At 49.9% G+C, this 19666-nt stretch overlaps 1 protein-coding gene across 1 annotated transcript in view; it reads left to right on the forward strand.

Moving 5' to 3' along the window:
• LOC138549910 (HORMA domain-containing protein 1-like) overlaps nt 1-18786 on the forward strand; it is a 1553847-nt gene extending 1535061 nt beyond the window's left edge. The window contains exon 15 of the mRNA XM_069642372.1: nt 18475-18786. Coding sequence (XP_069498473.1) covers nt 18475-18540 — 66 coding nt within the window. The 3' untranslated portion in view covers nt 18541-18786. The remainder of the gene's footprint in view (nt 1-18474) is intronic.
• Nucleotides 18787-19666: the final 880 nt, after the last annotated feature.

A 19666-nucleotide genomic window follows, 5' to 3' on the forward strand; every position in this document is an offset into this window, starting at 1 on the left:
GATCAATCTAATTAAGATTCAGTTTACGGCTGTAAGGTCAAAGTGCGCTAGGAGAAAGTGTATCGAGAGTCAGTTAGGCCTGATTCAAACTAGCTTTTAAAGATACTTGGGAGTTGATCTTTTTGCTGAAAAAAAGAAAAATCTCAGGACACAAGAAAACAAGAAAGCAAAGGCATTGTCTATTATGGCAGCTATTAGGATTTTTTCAAAGAAAACTGCAGGCTATTCATTATGTGGCATATTGAGATTTATAAACAAAAACTCACTGCTACCTTTCTGTATGGTCTAGAAACATCTGTGGATGAGTGGGAAGATTGGGCCGATCAGTTGGAGGGGGTGATATGGGGGAAGGTTTTGGGACAAACAAACTACACTGTGATGGCATCTATACGCTTAGAATTAGGGTTGATCTCCCTGGCAACTCAGATCGAAATAAACAGAGGAAAACTGTTTATACAGATTATGTAAGCTGATGCTCAATCATTAATGTCTATTATGAAAAGTGCTCTGGTAGAAATGAAATATGATGCTCTACAGAGATTTAAAAAGCAGTGTATGAACTTTTTTGAAAAAAATAGGTTGGTGTCCTCATTCGGAAGAGGGGGAAGGTGCCATCCTTAAATCCTCTAAGAACGATGCAGAGAAGGAGGATTGAGCCATTAGTCATGAAAAGGTAGGAGGGATGAAATCCCTAAGGTCTTTCTCTAAGCTCCACTTCAGCTATAAAGAGCCACAGAAGTACCTAAAGATACTACCTTCCCCAGTGGTACGAAGAATATTTTAAAATATTCAATTGAATAGGCTGAAGGTTTTAGATGGATTTACCAAAGGAAAAAAGGTTGTGTCGAATATGTGATGATAAGAAAGGTTTTGAGGCAGCTAGACACGTACTTACCTTGTGCCCAGCGTTGAAAGCTGCCTATGAATGTGTTAGGCAGAATCCTGTGCAGTGCCCTTAGGGACCACTACACCTGATTAAGACCACCGATTGCAATACAAGTTTGACCTTTGGTACAAGCCTGTACTACTAAGTTATAGTGGTAGCAGTAGCAGAGCAGCCAGGCTTATCTCAAGAGTATATGAGTAGAAGCAGAGATTACACAAAGGGACCACAATTACTTTGACTCAAGCAAACACTGACTCAAGGTTTCAGGTAAAAAATATAAGTACATTTATTTTTAAACCATCAGTTATAAACACAACACCTCTATTAACTTTAAACAAAACCACATGTTAAATATACTACAACTAACCAATTAACTTTGTACAGTAAGTCTCAAGGTAAGTACCCTGTGTTTGAATTAACCGCTGTTGTGAACAAAACACGATAACGCGGATACGGTTGCGATCACTTTTTGACAGTTTGGTCTACTAAATAAACGCGTATCCGTGACATGAAATGCTACCTGGGCAAAAACACACTTAGCACCTGAGATATCCAGAGGGAGTTGGAGGCAAAAATCACAGGCAATATTTAGGTTAGGCAGACAGTATCGAGAAACACTCAGAAACAGGAGTTCAAAAGTCAAAGGGTCGGAGCCAGGTTTAGGTGACACCGGAGGCCTGTGCCGAAGATCACACCGTTAGACAGTTCACGATTCCGTGTAGCCAAAGAGTACTTGAATATTGTCAATGTTCGGAAGCAAAAGTTATAAGAAGGAGGGAAGACAAGGACGAGCCTTGAGGATGAAGAAAAGGAGTTCACCCAGTTTCCTCGAGTAGAACACAGTACCTTATTTCCACGATGCAGCTGGTGCCCTGGCAGTTGTTCCTGTTGGTTTCCCGCAGACCCACGATTCCTGGAGCTTCGTTGTGAAGGAGGACGTCTGAAGGGGGTCTGCACCACACAGGGAAGAAGCCTGCAGCAGCGACAACGAAAAGGTGTGCTTCTTAAAAACAGGAGAGGCTCAGCATGTGGCTATCCGGACCACTACAGCAGTGTGCAGCGATTTCGACCACGGCGGAGATCTCTGGCTCAAGAAGATGAGCTGGTTATCCCCACCAGGCTCAAGGGAAGAAGACTCCGGACTGGATCTTCTCTTAGTCGTCGAAGGGTAGATAGCTGTCATGATGCCTACTCCCGGGGACCCAGACCAAGTCCAGCAACCCCGGAAGCAGGCACCAAGTTATTCCAAGCAAGCCCAACAACCCCTGCTAGGGGCTATTTGGGTGCAGTCCTGGCGTCTATGGCGCCAGGCTCATAGATTAAAACTTACCTGATGCAGACCATGATGCAAGAACTCCAAACCAAAAGAGGCTTGGAAGGGACTACTTTACCTAGGGACTATTTTTTTTACTCGGGTGGGGCTGGGGAGGAATACTTACCTGGGACTACTTTGGGGGCTATTTAAACCACGCCCAAAGAGCAGCACACGCTTCGCGTTATTCTGCATCCAGCAGCGTAACGCTCACCGTGCCTCCAAGCTGCATCCAGTCTTCTGCCACGCCCGCCTCGAGTCTGGAGCTCCTAGAAAAAGGGAGAAAGAAGGAGAAAAGGTTAGAACAAGAGCAATACCTTTGATCCTTACCTGAATTCCCGATCCATCGCGCCTTCGAGCTGGAAGAAAGAAGTTATTTAATGCGCGTCGCCTCGCCTGCTGCAGCGCTGCGCTGAACTCACCGGCCTTTGCAGCATCTTCACATTCCACCGCATCCTTCTGCATGTTCCCGCCGCACTCCGGCACCTAAGGGGAAGACAAGAACAGCAAGGTGAGCCAAGGGAATACACAGAGACAATATTAGTTACCCCCCATAGACTTACCTGATTTTACCACCGGGGGTACTATTCCTCTTCACAGGTCGGCACAGCTTCCACTGCATCCTCGCCGAACCCCGGCCCCTAAGGGGAAACAAAAAGACAGCAAGGTGAAACAAAGGGACAAACAAGGGGAAACCTCCTCACCACAATAGACTTACCTGATTTTACCGCAGGAGGCATTATTCCCTGAGACTTCATACTTTCTCTCAGCGCCTGAATAAGGGAGAAAGCAACAGGTTACATTTTGACATTATTTTATCGAGCTGTGTTGGATAATACAAATCCTTACCTGAATATTACCGGTTGTCACGAGGATCTCTTCGCTAGGGTCAAGCTGCAACCTGCAAGGAATCGGACAAGAGTGAAAGTCAGACATTTGAACTCTTACGAACTACATACTTACGGCGTCTTGCCGGGAATCTCAGAGTCAATATTGTTCTGGAACTCACCAATTCCTTCGAGCCAGTGAAGCAACTGGTTATCTACGCGCCCCTGCGCTCAATGCAGGATGGAGAGCTCATCTTTCCAAACCATCAGGTGAGACTATAAGAGGGGACATCAAAGGTGATCAGTGGGGAGAACAGCGGGAGTGGGGGTGGGTTAACGCTCACCTCCACGGGTGGTTAATTCCCTTTCTCCATTTGCAGAAGAATATTCCTACGGGCCAAGCAAACGAAGCTTGGCGGCCCAGTCCAGTCTGTCATCTCGGCACTACGCGTCACATTGGTGGATACCGCAGCTGTCCATTTCAGATCGACGCCCCTGTGGGAGCCAGGTGAGCGTAACAGAACGCAAAGCCTACCCACAAATTCCCACCCGGGCGTTATGGATACCTCAGAAACTGACCAATTGGCCCAATTACTAGGGAAACTGAGGGTTGAAGTGCATTCCGCCCGTCAAGAAACCAATGCTCTTAGGAGAGAACTGATTTTGTCAAAGGAGCGAACTGATGACCTTGCTAGGCAACTACTGCAAAGCCAGGCTGGACAAGCACCCCTACCAAGTCCCGGGGGAATTCCAGCTCCTGTGTCATCGATTAACCCTGTGCAAATAAACCTACCAGGAAATATTCCATTAGCTCCGCCCGAACGCTTTGCAGGAGATCCCAAAAAGTTTGCTGTTTATGAACCAATGCCGCTTGCACTTTTTATGCAGACCTGGAGCCTCCCCAAACGATCAAGCCAAGGTAGCCTTTGTATTGTCATATCTCAGCGGCAGTGCAGCTGATTGATCAATTCCACTAGTTACTCAGGATGTCCCAATTCTTCGGGATTTTCAGGGCTTTCAAATGAGCATGGAAAGACTATTTGCCCGGCACTCCCAAGGACAGGCCCTGCATAACAAACTTTTGTCCCTACGACAGGGTAACCAGGACCTTCTATCCTACATCGCGACCTTTAATAGGTTGATAGTGGAAACTGGATGGCCTGAGGTAAAACAAATCACGTTATTTCATCGAGGGCTTCGAGGAGAACTCAAGGATGTCTTAGCTCAAGTCGTGAACCCACCTCAAGACTGCACTGAATATATAGACTTAGTGGTCCAGTTAGATCACAGACTTCAGAACAGAAAGGCTGATCGAGCCAAGTTTGAGAATCGGGTGTTAGTCAAAACCCACTCTAACCCCAAAGGAGCAGATGCTCCAGAATCCATGCAAATCGGAGGGGTTAAAGGACCCTTAACCCAGAAGGAAAGAGAAAGGAGACGGCAAATGCAATTGTGTCTATATTGTGGAACTTCTGGGCATTTTCTACGGGATTGCCCTGTAAAACCACCCAAGAGTGTGGTAGGAGCTGCTGATAAAAGCCATATGGAGTCAGACTCGGGAAACGACCATGCCCGACAAGCATAGAGGTCCGCTTGCCGAGCTTGGAGAAGGATACTCAGACCTCGCATTTCATCATAGCAATGGTCCTCGTAGATCCAAGGCAGCCATCGCGTATGCACGCAGTAAGGGCATACATTGATAGCGGGGCCATAGGAAACTATGTGGACTACGAATTGGCTTCCAGGATGAATCTACCTCTCTGCCGAAAAACCACCTCAGATGTCATCACCACAGTCGATGGAACTGAAATTGCCTCTGGGCCTGTAACTCATTCCACCGCAGAGATGACACTATTGGGTCAGGATGGGCATCGAGAGACTATTGTGTTTGATCTAATCAAAGCCCCACAGTTCCAAATAATACTGGGGATTCCTTGGTTGGAAACATATAATCCTTGTATTGATTGGCGAGAGAAGAGAATAACCTTCCCGGATTGTGAACAAACCTGTTACCCAAAGAAAAATCTGAACGCAGGCCTGGCCACAGTAACCACAGCAGTCGTGCAACTACCTCCAGAATACCAAGAATTCCAGGATGTCTTCCAAAAAGAACAGGCAAACACCTTACCACCTCACAGATCGTACGATTGTCAAATCGATCTCATACCCGGTGCACAACCCCCTTGTAGCAGGATCTATGCCCTTACGAAACCTGAGAACCTTCACCTACGACAATATTTAGACCAGTACCTTGCTAATGGCTTTATTCGCCCATCCAGGTCCCCTGCATCTTTATCTTTGTTCTTCGTGCCCAAAAAGGAAGGTGACCTCAGAACGTGCGTAGACTACCGCGCATTGAACCAGATACCTGTTAAGAACCAATACCCATTGCCTCTGATCCCTGAACTACTAGACCAAGTGAAGGACGCTTGCATATACACTAAGTTAGATCTCCGGGGGGCATACCATCTGGTACGTGTAAAAGAGGGAGACGAATGGAAGACTGCTTTTCGCACTAAGTATGGGTTATTTGAATACCAGGTGATGCCTTTCGGGTTGTGCAATGCACCAGCAGCCTTCCAATACTTCATGAACGATGTCCTTCGTGAACTCATTGATGTTTGTGTTGTCGTATATATCGATATTCTAGTATACTCCTCTTCAGACTCTGACCATGGGAAGCACGTCCGAGCAGTCCTTGAGAAATTGCGCCAGCACAAACTATATGCAAAACTGGAAAAATGCGTTTTTCATGCCACAGAAGTTGAATTCCTTGGGTTTATCCTGACCCCAAGAGGAGTCCGAATGGACTCACGAAAGGTGGATGCAATCCTTAAGTGGCCATCACCAAGTTCAGTTAAAGGAGTACAAAGCATGCTCGGCTTTGCCAATTTCTACGGCAGATTCATCCCGGATTTTTCACATGTTGTACATCCCATCACAGCACTCTTGCGAAAAAATAAACGCTTTATGTGGACTGAAGAAGCTGAAAATGCCTTCCAAGAGCTGAAAGCGAAATTCACGTCTGCACCTGTATTAAAGCACCCGCGCCCTGAACTTCCATACATAGTGGAAACTGATGCCTTCAGTCTAGCCATGCGAGCTGTCCTGTCTCAAAAGGACCCTGAAACTGGCCAGCTTCACCCAGTAGCATTTTGGTCCAGAAAGTTCTCGGCACCCGAGCTAAACTATGCGGTTAACAACAAGGAGTTATTAGCCATTAAATCCGCCTTCAAGGCTTGGCAGCACTATCTTCTCGGTGCCAGGCATACCATTACTGTGATCACCGATCACCGGAACTTACAGTATTTAAAGACAGCCAAGGCCCAATCGTCACGCCAACTCCGATGGGCATTGTTCTTTGCCGAGTTCGATTTCGTGATAACCTATCGACCAGGTTGTAAGAATGGTAAAGCAGATGCCTTATCCCGAATAGGGATGGGAGAGGCAGAAGTGAACCCAGAACCAGTACCTATAATTTCCGAACAAAGGATTCTTGGCATGACTACTCTACAGACACTAGAGGACATTCAGGTAAAGATCCAGCAACTCTTTCATCCTACAGCCCTGCAGGACTGGGTAAAGAAAGGCCCGGACTACTCTGTCACCAATGACCTGCCTTATTACCAAGGGCAGCTATTTCTGCCACACAAGGAACTACAAGAGCTAGTCATTTCCCGTTATCATGATACCCTAATGGAGGGGCACCCAGGTATTGCAAAAACTGAAGCTAAAATTGAGAGACAATTCTGGTGGCCCACCTGGCGAAAGGATATTAAATAATTTGTGATGTCTTGTGGCATTTGCGCCCAAAACAAAAGTCAAAAGAAAAAACCATCTGGACTCTTACAACCTTTAGACATTCCGCCTACACCATGGCACACCTTATCGTTAGACTTTATTACTGATCTCCCCCCATGCAATGGATTTAACACCATTCTAGTTATTGTGGATCTTTTTTCCAAGATGGCCCACTTTATTCCTTTAAAGGGATTACCTTCAGCTTCAATCCTGGCCAAGGAGTTCCTCGAAAACATTGTTCGCATACACAGATTTCCGTCCGTATTGGTCTCTGACCGGGGCACTCAATTCATTTCACATTTTTGGAAAAAATGTTGTCAATTGGCGCAAATCGATGTGAGGTTATCGACCAGTCACCACCCCCAAACCGATGGTCAAATGGAGAGGACCAACCAGACTCTCGAACAATACCTGCGTTGTATGTTACATCAGACTGAGAGTAATTGGACTAATAAAGACATTCTTTGGATCGCCGAATATGCATACAATAATTCAGTACATTCTGGAACTGGACAAAGCCCCTTTTATACCTTATTGGGCACCATCCTCGAACCTCAGACCTTGACTCACCCCAACACTTAGAAATGCCAGCAGTGGACCATCTGTACGCTACGATTACACAAGCCTTTAAGGAAGCAACTGTGCATTTAAAACAGGCGAAAGAAAAATACAAGAAAGATGCTGATCGGCATAGAAGTGATACTCCACAATACCAGATAGGGGACCAATTATGGTTAGCCACAAAACATATACCTCTAAAGGGAACACGGACCTTTAACCCCAGATATTTGGGACCTTACTCTATTAAGGCCATTATCAACCCGGTGGCTGTCAAGTTGGAATTACCTGCTAATATGCGAATTCACCCCGTCTTTCATGTGTCACTTTTAAAGCCAGTGCAACCAGGGACAAGACTAACCAAGCCACCAGACCCCATCCTTGTAGACGGGGAACCCGAATTTGTAGTTAAGAACATCCTGAACTCCAAGCTGATAAAGTCAAAACTTTTTTATTTAATCGACTGGAAAGGTTACGGACCACAGGAAAGGTCATGGGAACCTAGTGACCACGTTCATGCACCCCGATTGGTGAAAGAATTCCACCAAAAATTCCCAGACAAACCGAAACCACAGCGAAGAACGACTTTAGGAGGGGCCTTGGGGGGAGTGCTGTCATGATGCCTACCCCCGGGGACCCAGACCAAGTCCAGCAACCCCGGAAGCAGGCATCAAGTTATTCCAAGCAAGCCCAACAACCCCTGCTAGGGGCTATTTGGGTGCAGTCCTGGCGTCTATGGCACCAGGCTCATATGGAGAGTCAGTCCTGGCGCCATAGGCACCTGGCTCATAGATTAAAACTTACATGATGCAGACCATGCTGCAAACTTACCTGATGCAGACCATGCTGCAAGAACTCCAAGACAAAACAGGCTTGGAAGGGACTACTTTACCTAGGGACTATTTTTTTACTCGGGTGGGGCTGGGGAGGAATACTTACCTGGGACTACTTTGGAGGCTATTTAAACCACGCCCGAAGAGCAGCACACGCTTCACGTTATTCTGCATCCAGCAGCGTAACGCTCACCGTGCCTGCAAGTCTGCATCCAGTCTTCTGCCACGCCCGCCTCGAGTCTGGAGCTCCTAGAAAAAGGGAGAAAGAAGGCGAAAAGGTTAGAACAAGAGCAATACCTTTGATCCTTACCTGAATTCCCGATCCATCGCGCCTTCGAGCTGGAAGAAAGAAGTTATTTTATGCGCGTCGCCTCGCCTGCTACAGCGCCGTGCTGAACTCACCGGCCTTCGCAGCATCTTCACATTCCACCGCATCCTTCTGCATGTTTCCGCTGCACTCCGGCCCCTAAGGGGAAGACAGGAACAGCAAGGTGAGCCAAGGGAATACACAGAGGCAATATTTGTTACCCCCCATAGACTTACCTGATTTTACCACCGGGGGTACTATTCCTCTTCACGGTTCGGCACAGCTTCCACTGCATCCTCGCCGAACCCCGGCCCCTAAGGGGAAACAAAAGGACGGCAAAGTGAAACAAAGGGACAAACAAGGGGAAACCTCCTCACCACAATAGAATTACCTGATTTTACCGCCGGAGGCATTATTCCCAGAGACTTCATACTTTCTCTCAGCGCCTGAATAAGGGAGAAAGCAACAGGTTACATTTTGACATTATTTTATCGAACTGTGTTGGATAATACAAATCCTTACCTGAATATTACCGGTTGCCACGAGGAACTCTTCGCTAGGGTCAAGCTGCAACCTGCAAGGAATCGGACAAGAGTGAAAGTCAGACATTTGAACTCTTACGAACTACATACTTAAGGCGTCTTGCCGGGAATCTCAGAGTCAATATTGTTCTGGAACTCACCCAATTCCTTCGAGCCAGTGAAGGAACTGGTTATCTACGCGCCCCTGCGCTCAATGCAGGATGGAGAGCTCATCTTTCCAAACCATCAGGTGAGACTATAAGAGGGGACATCAAAGGTGATCAGTGGGGAGAACAGCAGGAGTGGGGGTGGGTTAACGCTCAACTCCACGGGTGGTTAATTCCCTTTCTCCGTTTGCAGAAGAATATTCCTACGGGCCAAGCAAACGAAGCTAGGTGGGCCAGTCCAGTCCGTCATCTCGGCACTACGCGTCACATTGGTGGAGACCGCAGCTGTCCAGTTCAGATCGACGCCCCTGTGGGAGCCCGGTGAGCGTAACAATAGCTCAGGACTGCAGCAGGGCTTCGCCGGGATGGGGTAGGTGCAGCAGCCGTCGTTCTCTCCACTTCTCTTCGGTTCCTTGTAGTTCCAGAGGCGACTCTGACTTCTAGCCCAAGAGACCTGCCTTTTTTGCGCAAAACCCCCATTCACACAGCCTGGCTGTCAATCACGCAGCAGGGGGGTTGTCCGGCCGGGACAACCACCTCAGCCAATCATGGCAAAGTGCAACTTGGGTTTCCTAGGATACCCTGTGGAGGGGGTGACTACACCCTTTCCCCACATTCAGTCTACCTAGACACCCAGGCGCCAAGAGGAGGGCTTCTCTGCAGAAGCCCGCCAAAAGACGGTGAACAAAGAAGGCGAACCTAGTTTGCCGCGCAAATTAAAACACAAGAAGGACTTTAACAAAAAGAAATGGTGAATAAACCCAACCAGAGCCAAACGAAAGATGATTTGGTCAAGGGGGTTTATGTTCGGAGCTAATATAATAGCCAAGAACAGAACCACGTGTATCTAATATAATTGCGGTAGGAAAGTTAGGGTAGATACCACTGCCACCAGCCAAGTCTAAATGTTAAAAGAGCAAAACAATGCTCAGGGAGGTACAGACAGAAAAGGGGTACAGATTAGCCCTTTCCAGTACTCCATGTAAAATGGGGTGTACTGGGTCTGTGGTAAAAATGATTATGTAAAGTAAATGGCAACTTTACCTTTCTCTGGGGGACAGTAGTCAGCCCCAATGAAATGGAGTCAGAGGGAAATCTAAAAGACAACCCTGGGTTACTACACTAAAGGAGCTGTGTAACCCCTACAAGAACAGGGGCACTTGGAGTGGTGTGTTCCAGTGCCCAAGATCACACAATGAGTAACAACACATAGGCCAAAACACATGTAAGAGTGGAAAAAAAGATGTACACTCTTACCAGGTGGAAAAAATAAACTCCAGAAATCCAGCAAAGCTACTGGGGGACTCACTAGGTGAGGGAAATTAGCCCTAGAAGGAGAATTCTCCCTAACAGAAAGTTACCTGAATAAGTACATTAATGATTTGGAGGATATCATTGGTGAAGTATTTTGGATGAGAAGACTATCTGGTCATAACCAAGGTTTGACTATAGCCATTACTCATGTTTGGAAGGCTGCTGAAAAATATCTATCACGCCTGGATGCTGATGTTAAACTGCTTAAGAATCTCTAAGTAAATATTTGATTGCTCTGTGACAGTATGTTAGGATGCTATTGATGTTGGTATGTGATATGCTTTTCTATATAGTGTTTTAAGTGGCTCTGTTGGATAAAAGTAAACAGTGAATATGAGTTGTTTTGGGTAAATATGAGTTGATTATCCGTACAACATTTTATTCTCCAGCATGGGGTCTGGCATGGATTCACATGCTCATGAATATTCCCCGTCGTCAGGCTGGGAATCCTCGGTAAAGAAAAAACCAGTATCAGTTTCGTTTCTGATCTGTCTTTCGTAGTATTAACCAATCACTGATCTCTGCGTCATACTGACCACAGCCAATGACTGCCCTCTACCTAAGCACCGCCTCTGGCAGCCATCTTCAGATTTTTACCGCACGTTCATGTGTTGGGATCCTCGTGCTATTGCTCTCGAGCGTTAGTGCTATTTTTTCGCGCTTTTTCACAAAAAACTTCGATATTTTCGGTCAAAAGAGCCTCAAGCTCCACCGATCCTACATCCGATCAACGGGGACCCGTGTCGGATTCGTCTGCGCCCCTCAAGGGTGAAGATTTCGTCGAGCTACGCTTCGGAGGACTCCAGAAGCTTCTCAGGCCCGGTCTCGGAGATGGCCCAGGAGAAGGGAAGCTCGACGCCCGGAAAGCTGTTCAGGGTCTGCCCTGGATGCCAGCTGCAGAACGTCTTTAAGGAGGACGAACACTCTTTCTGCCTTTACTGCCTTCATGAGGACAAAACGCACGTGGAGAAGGACTGCGCGTTTTGCGGCAACATGTCGGAACGGACCATGAAGGACCGTCATCAACGTCTCGCCAACTGGCTGGAGGGTAAGAGCCCGTCTGGCGAGAAGAAAAAGAAATCCGAGCGGTCTTCTAAGACCTTTGAGGGCGCCCCGGCGACGGGGGCCCAACATAAGGCCAAGCACCGCGAGTCCGCTGGCACCGGGAGCGCCGAACGGTCGGGCTCTACGGGCGTCAGGCAGGGCGCACCCTCCCCGGCACCATCAACCACGAGCCAACGCTCTGGGTCGGGTAAGAGGAAGGCCGAGCACCCGGCGAAGCTCCTGGAGAGGCCCCGGTCGAGCTCTAAGGCAGAGGAGGAGCGTGGCAGTGCCCCCTCCCTCAAGGATAAGGCGGTGAGCGCACCTAAGGTGGTGAAGGCCTTGATCCATCCGACCAAGCCCTCTATCGAAACGGTCGCGGCGGCCCTGGCTCAGCCTGTGGAGGCTACACCAGTGGTGGCGACCTCAGGGCCCAGAATCTCCCTGCCTCCTCGGAGGGAGTCTTCTTTCGTGCCCATCGAGAGGACCCCCGTAAAACCCCCCGTGGGGAAGAAGAAGGGGGGGCAGGGCGTCGTCGCAGATTCGGCCTCAACCTCAGAAGAGGAGCTTATCGAGGTCTTAAGCCACGGCCTAGGCGTGGAAGAAAGCCAGCCCGTCGGAATGGAACCCGACGCAGGTGACGACGACGACATCGTCGAGGATACCGACGGGGCCCCTGCTCGCCCGTCGGATTCCCCTCTGCCAGCGCCGCAAGACAACTCGGCGGCCATTTTGTTGGCCATTCAGTCCTTATGCACCGAGATAAGGACGAGGCTACCGTTACCGACGGAGGAACCTCTCCCGTCGGGGGATCCAGAACCGGGACCTTCTGGTGTTCCCCCTACCAAGAAAAGAAGGATCCATCCACCACCTCCTTTTCAACCGTCGCGCCCCGTTCAGCCCTCCTCCCCGTCCACCCGAGGGGATGATACGGGGACTGACACGGCAGCGACGGGTACGGACGACGAGGCATACGACGAGGATTTTCCGTCGTCGCCTCCCACCAGGGCTTCTCCGCCCGACGAGATCGGATCTTTCCACTCCATGATCTCCAGGGCTTCCGAGCTGTTCCAACTCTGCCCTGAGGAGAAGAAAAAGGAAGGCTTCCTTTATCAGCGGCGCGAGGCCAAGAGGAAGACGGTCCTCGCGGTGCCTCTTCTGGACGACATTTGGGATGAGGGCCTTTCCCTCCTCAAGAACCCTTCCACGACGCCAGCTAGAAGAGACCGGTACGAGAAAAAGTACCGGGTCCCGGACACGGCCCCCCTGTGCCTCCGGGCGCAGCCTACCCCGGATTCCGTCGTCTCCGCGGCGGCCAGGAAGAAAGCGGGGGGGGGTGCGGCCTCCACATCGACTTCCCCGCCGGACGGCGAGGGAAAGAAACTAGATGCTATGGGACGTAGAGTCATCTCGTCGGCAGCGACGACGATTAAAGCGGCCAACGCCTTGGCTATCGTGGCTCGCTACGACAGGGAGCTCTGGTACAAGATAGCTCCCCTGCTGGATTTTCTGCCGGACGACAAGAGGGCGGAGGCCCTGGAGATCCTGCAGGAAGGTGAGGTGGCCTCCGACCATGCTATCACCGTGGCGACGGACATCGCCGACACTGGGTTCCGCCAGTTGGGCAACGGCGTTTGCCTTCGACGTCGTGGATGGCTCAAAGCTACGGATTTCCGGCAGGACGTCCAGACCAGAGTCCTGGACATGCCCTTCGACGGGAACAACCTGTTTGGGAAGACTGTGGACGATTCCCTGCAGGCCATCAAGGCGGATACTGAGACGGCCCGGGCCCTTGGAGTTCTGCAGCAACGACGGACGCCCTTTCGGAGCAGCGGAGGCAAGGGCGCCTCCAAAGGTTCCGGCGGCGGTTTCGCTTCCTACCGTCAAGCGGCCCGCTCGTCGTCGCAAGAGGCCTACAGAGGACGAGGCAAGTCTGGCGGACCCCGCCGTCGTCGCCAAGGAGGTCAGGGCGGCAAGGCCACTTCCAAGCAGGATTGAACCAGCCGTGGGGTCGGGCCCCCACCGAAGCACCCCGGTGGGAGGCCGGCTGGCGAGCTTCGTCAGCGTGTGGGAGTCCATCTCCACCGACCGTTGGGTGCTGGACGCCCTGGCCCGGGGCCACGCGCTCGAGTTTCAGAGAAGGTGCCCGCGCGTCCCCCCCGTGGCCAGAAAAGAACTTTACGTCCCTCAACTTCTTCTGGAGGTAAAAGCAATGCTCAGGAAGGGCGCCATCGAACTCGTCCCAAAGAGGCTTCGGGGCTCCGGAGTCTACTCGAGATACTTCCTCGTGAAGAAGAAGACGGGAGGATGGCGCCCCATCCTAGACCTGCGGCGTCTGAACAAGTTCATCAAGGCGCAGAAGTTCCGGATGGTCACCCTCCAGCACGTCCTGGGTCAGCTGGAGGAAGGGGACTTCCTATCGTCGTTGGATTTGGAGGATGCCTACTTCCACATTCCCATCCTAAAGGGGCACCGGAAATTCCTCAGGTTCGTGGTCCAAGGGCGTCATTACCAGTTCAAAGCCCTCCCCTTCGGACTGCGGTCGGCACCCAGGGTATTCACCAAGTGCCTCGCACCGGTGGCGGCGCAGCTGCGCCGCGAGGGGATTCACGTCTACCCCTACCTGGACGACTGGCTCATCCGCGCCAAGACGAGGGAGCTCGCCGTGGTCCACACGGCAAGGACCGTCCAACTCCTCACGGACCTGGGATTCTCCGTGAACTACGCCAAATCCCACCTGGTGCCCGCGCAAGACGCACTGTTTCTGGGAGCGAGGCTCGACACAGTGTCCCTTCTGGCCTCCCCGTCGGAGGAGAGGACCAGGACCATCTTGGGCAAGGTGCAACGGATGTTGGTGGCCGACGCGGCCAAAGTGAGGTCCATCAAGTCCCTCCTCGGGATGATGTCTTCCTGCATCTACCTCATTCCCATGTGCAGGCTCCGGATGCGCCCGTTGCAAGAATTCCTGGATGCGCGCTGGATCCAGACGACGGGCAGCTTCGAGGAAAGGATCAAGCTCGACGAGACCTTCCGACGAGCGATACGGTGGTGGGGCACCCGCGCGCATCTGACGGCGGGCATGGACTTCCAGACCCCAGCCCACCAAGAGACTGTGACCACGGATGCCTCCCTGGAAGGGTGGGGAGCGCACACCGAAAATCTGCACGCGAGGGGACTCTGGCTCCCGACGGAGAAGTCCCTGCATATCAACGTCCTGGAGCTCCGTGCAGTGTTTTGGGCCCTCAGGTCCTTCCTTCCGTCCCTCAAGGGCAAGGTGGTGAGGGTCTTCACCGACAACACCACCACCATGTTTTACATCAGGAAACAAGGCGGAACCAGGTCCCCAGCGCTGTCCAAGGAGGCGCAGGATCTGTGGCATTGGGCCGTCGCCCAAGGGATTTTTCTGGTGCCGTTTCATCTGGCAGGGATAAAAAACACCATCGCCGACTCACTCAGCAGGGAGCTGCGCTCGTGCCACGAGTGGGAACTACGGCAGGATCTGGTGGATCGCCTCTTCCGACGGTGGGGCACACCCCAGATCGACCTGTTCGCGACGGCGACGAACACCAAGTGCCGGAGGTTCGCCAGCAGGTTTCCCCAGACGAGGAGCATGGGCGATGCTTTCTCGTTCCCCTGGGAGGGCCTGTTCCTCTACGCGTTCCCTCCCTTGCCTCTGCTAATCCGGCTCGTCAACCAGCTCAAGAGGTCACGGTGCAGGATGATCCTCGTCGCACCTGCGTGGCCGAGGCAGATATGGTTCCCGGACCTTCTGGACTTGTCAGCGTCCCCGCCGATCAAGCTGCCGGCGGACGCGGATCTACTCTCCAGGGAAGGAGGCGCCATCCTCCACCACGACCCGAAGTCGCTGAACTTGCAGGCCTGGCTCCTGCAGCGCTAGAGTTTGGAGGATATGACATACCGGCCGACTGCAGAGAGGTTCTTGCAAAGGCCAGGGCGTCCTCGACTCTTAAATGCTACGGACACAAATGGAAGAGGTTCTCTGTCTGGTGCCACGCACAGAAGATTAACCCTCTACGGATTACGGCTCCCCAAGTACTGCCGTACCTGCTGACGCTGGCCAAAGCTGGGCTGGCTCACGCGTCCATCAAGATTCATCTTGCTGCGATCTCCCGATACACCAGAACCACGGGGCGGACGTCCTTGTGGTCTCATCGTCTGGTGAAAGAGTTCATGAAGGGACTGTTCAGATCGTTCCCGCCGGTGAAGGCTCCGGCCCCGGCGTGGGAGCTCAACGTGGTGCTGACCAAGCTCATGGGACCTCCGTTCGAGCCTCTGCACTCGGCCCCGTTGAAGTTTCTATCGTGGAAAACAGCTTTTCTTGTGGCCATCACCTCCGCACGACGAGTGGGAGAGATCCAGGCCCTTTCCTGCAAGGCCCCGTACTTGACTTTCCACGACACGAGGGTAGTGCTCAGGACGCACCCCTCCTTCATGCCCAAGGTACCGTCGGACTTCCATCTCAACGAACCCTTGGTGTTGCCTGTGTTCTTCCCGTCGCCTTCGTCGCCGGCTGAGAGGACTTTGCACTCGCTGGATGTAGCTAGAGCGCTGAAGTTCTACGTGGACCGCACGAAGGGTTTTCGGAAGACGTCACAACTCTTTGTGAACTTTGGACCTGTCAATCAGGGGAAGGCTCTCTCGAAGGCTTCCATCTCCAGATGGCTCTCCGGCTGTATCATGTACTGTCACCGGTTGGCAAACCGACCGCTGCCTGGCCGTCCGAGAGCCCATTCCACCAGAGCGATCGCAGCTACCACGGCGTTCCTATCTGGTGTGCCCCTGCTGGACATATGCAGGGCTGCTACGTGGAGGTCGACGCACACCTTCACGAAATTCTACTGCGTCGACCGGGATTCCAGGGAGGAGTCCAGGGTCGGCCAAGCAGTGCTGCGCAACCTGTTCGCCTGAGGTGAGCCTGGTGAGGAGGTAAGATGCTAATGTTAAGTTTGATGTGATGCTTAATGTTGAGCCTTTGCCACCTCCCGTGGTTGTGCATGTGTGTACTGCTATGTATTCTTTATTCATGAGCATGTGAATCCATGCCAGACCCCATGCTGGAGAAGGAACAAGTTACTTACCTGTAACTGTTGTTCTCCAGCATGGGTCTGGCATGGATTCACATGCGAACCCTCCCGCCTACCCCTCTGCGGCTCTTCACTTGGTCATACTGCCACTTCACGTGCTTCCAAATCTGAAGATGGCTGCCAGAGGCGGTGCTTAGGTAGAGGGCAGTCATTGGCTGTGGTCAGTATGACGCAGAGATCAGTGATTGGTTAATACTACGAAAGACAGATCAGAAACGAAACTGATACTGGTTTTTTCTTTACCGAGGATTCCCAGCCTGACGACGGGGAATATTCATGAGCATGTGAATCCATGCCAGACCCATGCTGGAGAACAACAGTTACAGGTAAGTAACTTGTTCCTTCTTTGTATTGTGGTTAGATATTTGCTGTTTTTTTCAGTTTTATTTATTTTTGTTCTATATGTTTTAGTGTGTATAAAATATTTTTATGATGTGTAAATGTTTATGTTTAACTATATGCCCTCATTATCTGGTCCGATAGCACAGCGAGTAGAGTGCTTGCTTTGATATCTGTGCAGAGCCTGCTGATGCAGGTTCGAATCCAGGCAGGGCCAAGGTCAGCCTTTCATCCTTTCGAGGTCGATAAATGAGGACCACACACCGTGGGTAATAATAAGCAGCGCTCAGATACCTGAGGGTTTGAAGCGCTATATAAATGCTAAATTATTATTATTATATACACAATAACAAAAATCTAAAAAATTAAAAATATGTGGTCAGCAGGCACTTTGGCAGTTCACTGTTCGTGAATTTCTTTGTATAGATAGTCACAGTTCCATGTGATATTTGGGGGTCCATGCTCCAAGCACCCCATTTCCCAGTGCTTTTAACCCCCCTAAACCCAATGCCCACTCATTGTAACCTCTTACCCCTACCCCAAGGATATTTTACAAGACAAATCAGTGTTTTATAGTGTAATTTTTCGGAAAAAAACCCATCACATTTTATTTCCGTAAAATCACTGGATACCGGTAGTCACACCTCCCCATTCTCCCTCTCCAGGTGCTGCTTTGGAAGCCTTCTTAAAATTGCGGATCTGGTTGATTTTCTTGTGGATTAGTCCCTTCTCCAACAGATTCCTCATCACCCACTTTCATACCCTCTCCCGTACCCTGGATTTCTGTGGTTCCGCAGCTTCTGAGTGTGGGGAAAAATTGGCAGAACTGAGGTTATGGGGCCAGGTTGGGTGAATATATTGCAACTTATGATATCACCTCTGGAGTACTGAGAGCCAATGACACTGAGTAGAGCCGACAGAGATGTGGTGAGCCTCCTGTTTGCTGTAAGTTTCATAAGAGAGATTTGGCATTCAGACAATATTTCTAAGACCAGTGTAAAAAGCCTGTGAACACGGGCCGAAGTGCGTGCAGAACTAAATTTCCTAAGGCATCAGCTCCCTCTAGCGGCGTCAACAAGCATAACGAGCAGTCTTTACTGCGCAAGACTGCATCAGACAAACATACATCTGGCCTTTTATTATAGTGTATGATGAGGAATCTGAGGGGAAAGACAGAAGCATCAGAAAGAACATCACCAAAAGTAAGTAATGTGTTCTTTATATTAGCGATACTTGCATGTATTATTGAGACATGTCCTTGAGATTGCTTTTGGGCATGTTCCGCATGAAAATGTTTAGCAAAATGCTCCTGTGATTGTTGGTTACCTGGTATCTATTAGAGTATTTAATGTGTTCCCATAGAGTACCCTAAATGCCATGGCTACCCAATTTGAGCTTTTAAATGCTCCATTTCAACACGATAGTTGGAAAAAATATGTAACGCGTTTCTTTTCAATTTCAAGGCACATCCTGGTGTGGCGCAAACCAAACAAGAAGCATTGAAGAAGAAAAGAAAGAAGGAACTGTAAGAACAAATAGCGTCACAGAATGCCTTCATTCAGGATTTCATTCACCTACATGTGCCCTTAAGACTACCGTCATATACATTCATCACACTATTTATCCAGGCAAACAGATGCTAATGCTAGTTATATGCAAATTACCTACTCTCATCTTTGTGCATCAAAGTATAGTGCTGTTTCAATAATTTTGAACGCGATCTATCATCCTATGTCCATTTTATAACATTTACAATGTCTGCTTTTTTCAAATAAAATAACAGAACAAGAATCCTGTGAAATCATATGTTTAAAAACGTTTACCATCCATTTCTTTGTGATTTTCTTTAAAAAAAAAATCTTTATAGTTAATTTTCATTAGATCAAGTACTCTCCTCAGAACAAAACATTAGAAACTAAGAACTGGAGTGTGACATTGCTGTGCAACATTATTAAAACATACAATGGCTGTTACGCTCACCTGGTCTCTGCCGGGATGGTTGCAGCCCTCCCTGAAACTGGCTCCCCTTGGTCAGGCATCTTCCCCTACTCCTGTGTTGTGGACTGCGCTGGTTGTTGGTACTGCCCCTGCGAAAATACGAGAGGCCGTGAGAATGCTGTGATATGACTTTGGCCTCCCTCAAACCCTTGTTCCCAGAATGTGGTGAGCAAGCGCCTACCCATATAGTCTGACCTGTTTAATTATGAGGACGAGCTCTCCGTCCTGCTTCTCACTACAGGGGTGCTTTTAGATAGACCGAGTTCCTTCACTGGTCCATGTGCGTGGCAGCCCAGACTGGCTGTGGCTGAACCACTTCAAAGGTAAGTATCGTTCGATAATGATTATTTTCCGTATCCTTTTGTAATGTCTTTTCCTTGATTATTGTCTGTACCTCTTGTAATGTCTTTCCTTTTCCCCAATAGGTGATATGAGGCCCAGCGGTAGTTGCGGCGCAAGAAGCGAGCCCCAATGGAGGAAAAGGGAGTTCACAATGTCCAAATAGGTGGTAAGTTTGTTTTTTAGATCAAGCGCAAGGATTGGTTTGAGCGCAATCTTAGCGTAATGTCTTTATAGTTTTTCTAACCTTATTTTGTCCTTTTCTCTTGCAGGGATGGCCTGGCGAAGTCAGACTGGGATGCTGTTATCCGAAGATCT

Source organism: Ambystoma mexicanum, chromosome 1q (assembly GCF_040938575.1).
Source record: "Ambystoma mexicanum isolate Mex_15411 chromosome 1q, UKY_AmexF1_1, whole genome shotgun sequence".
NCBI lineage: Eukaryota > Metazoa > Chordata > Amphibia > Caudata > Ambystomatidae > Ambystoma > Ambystoma mexicanum.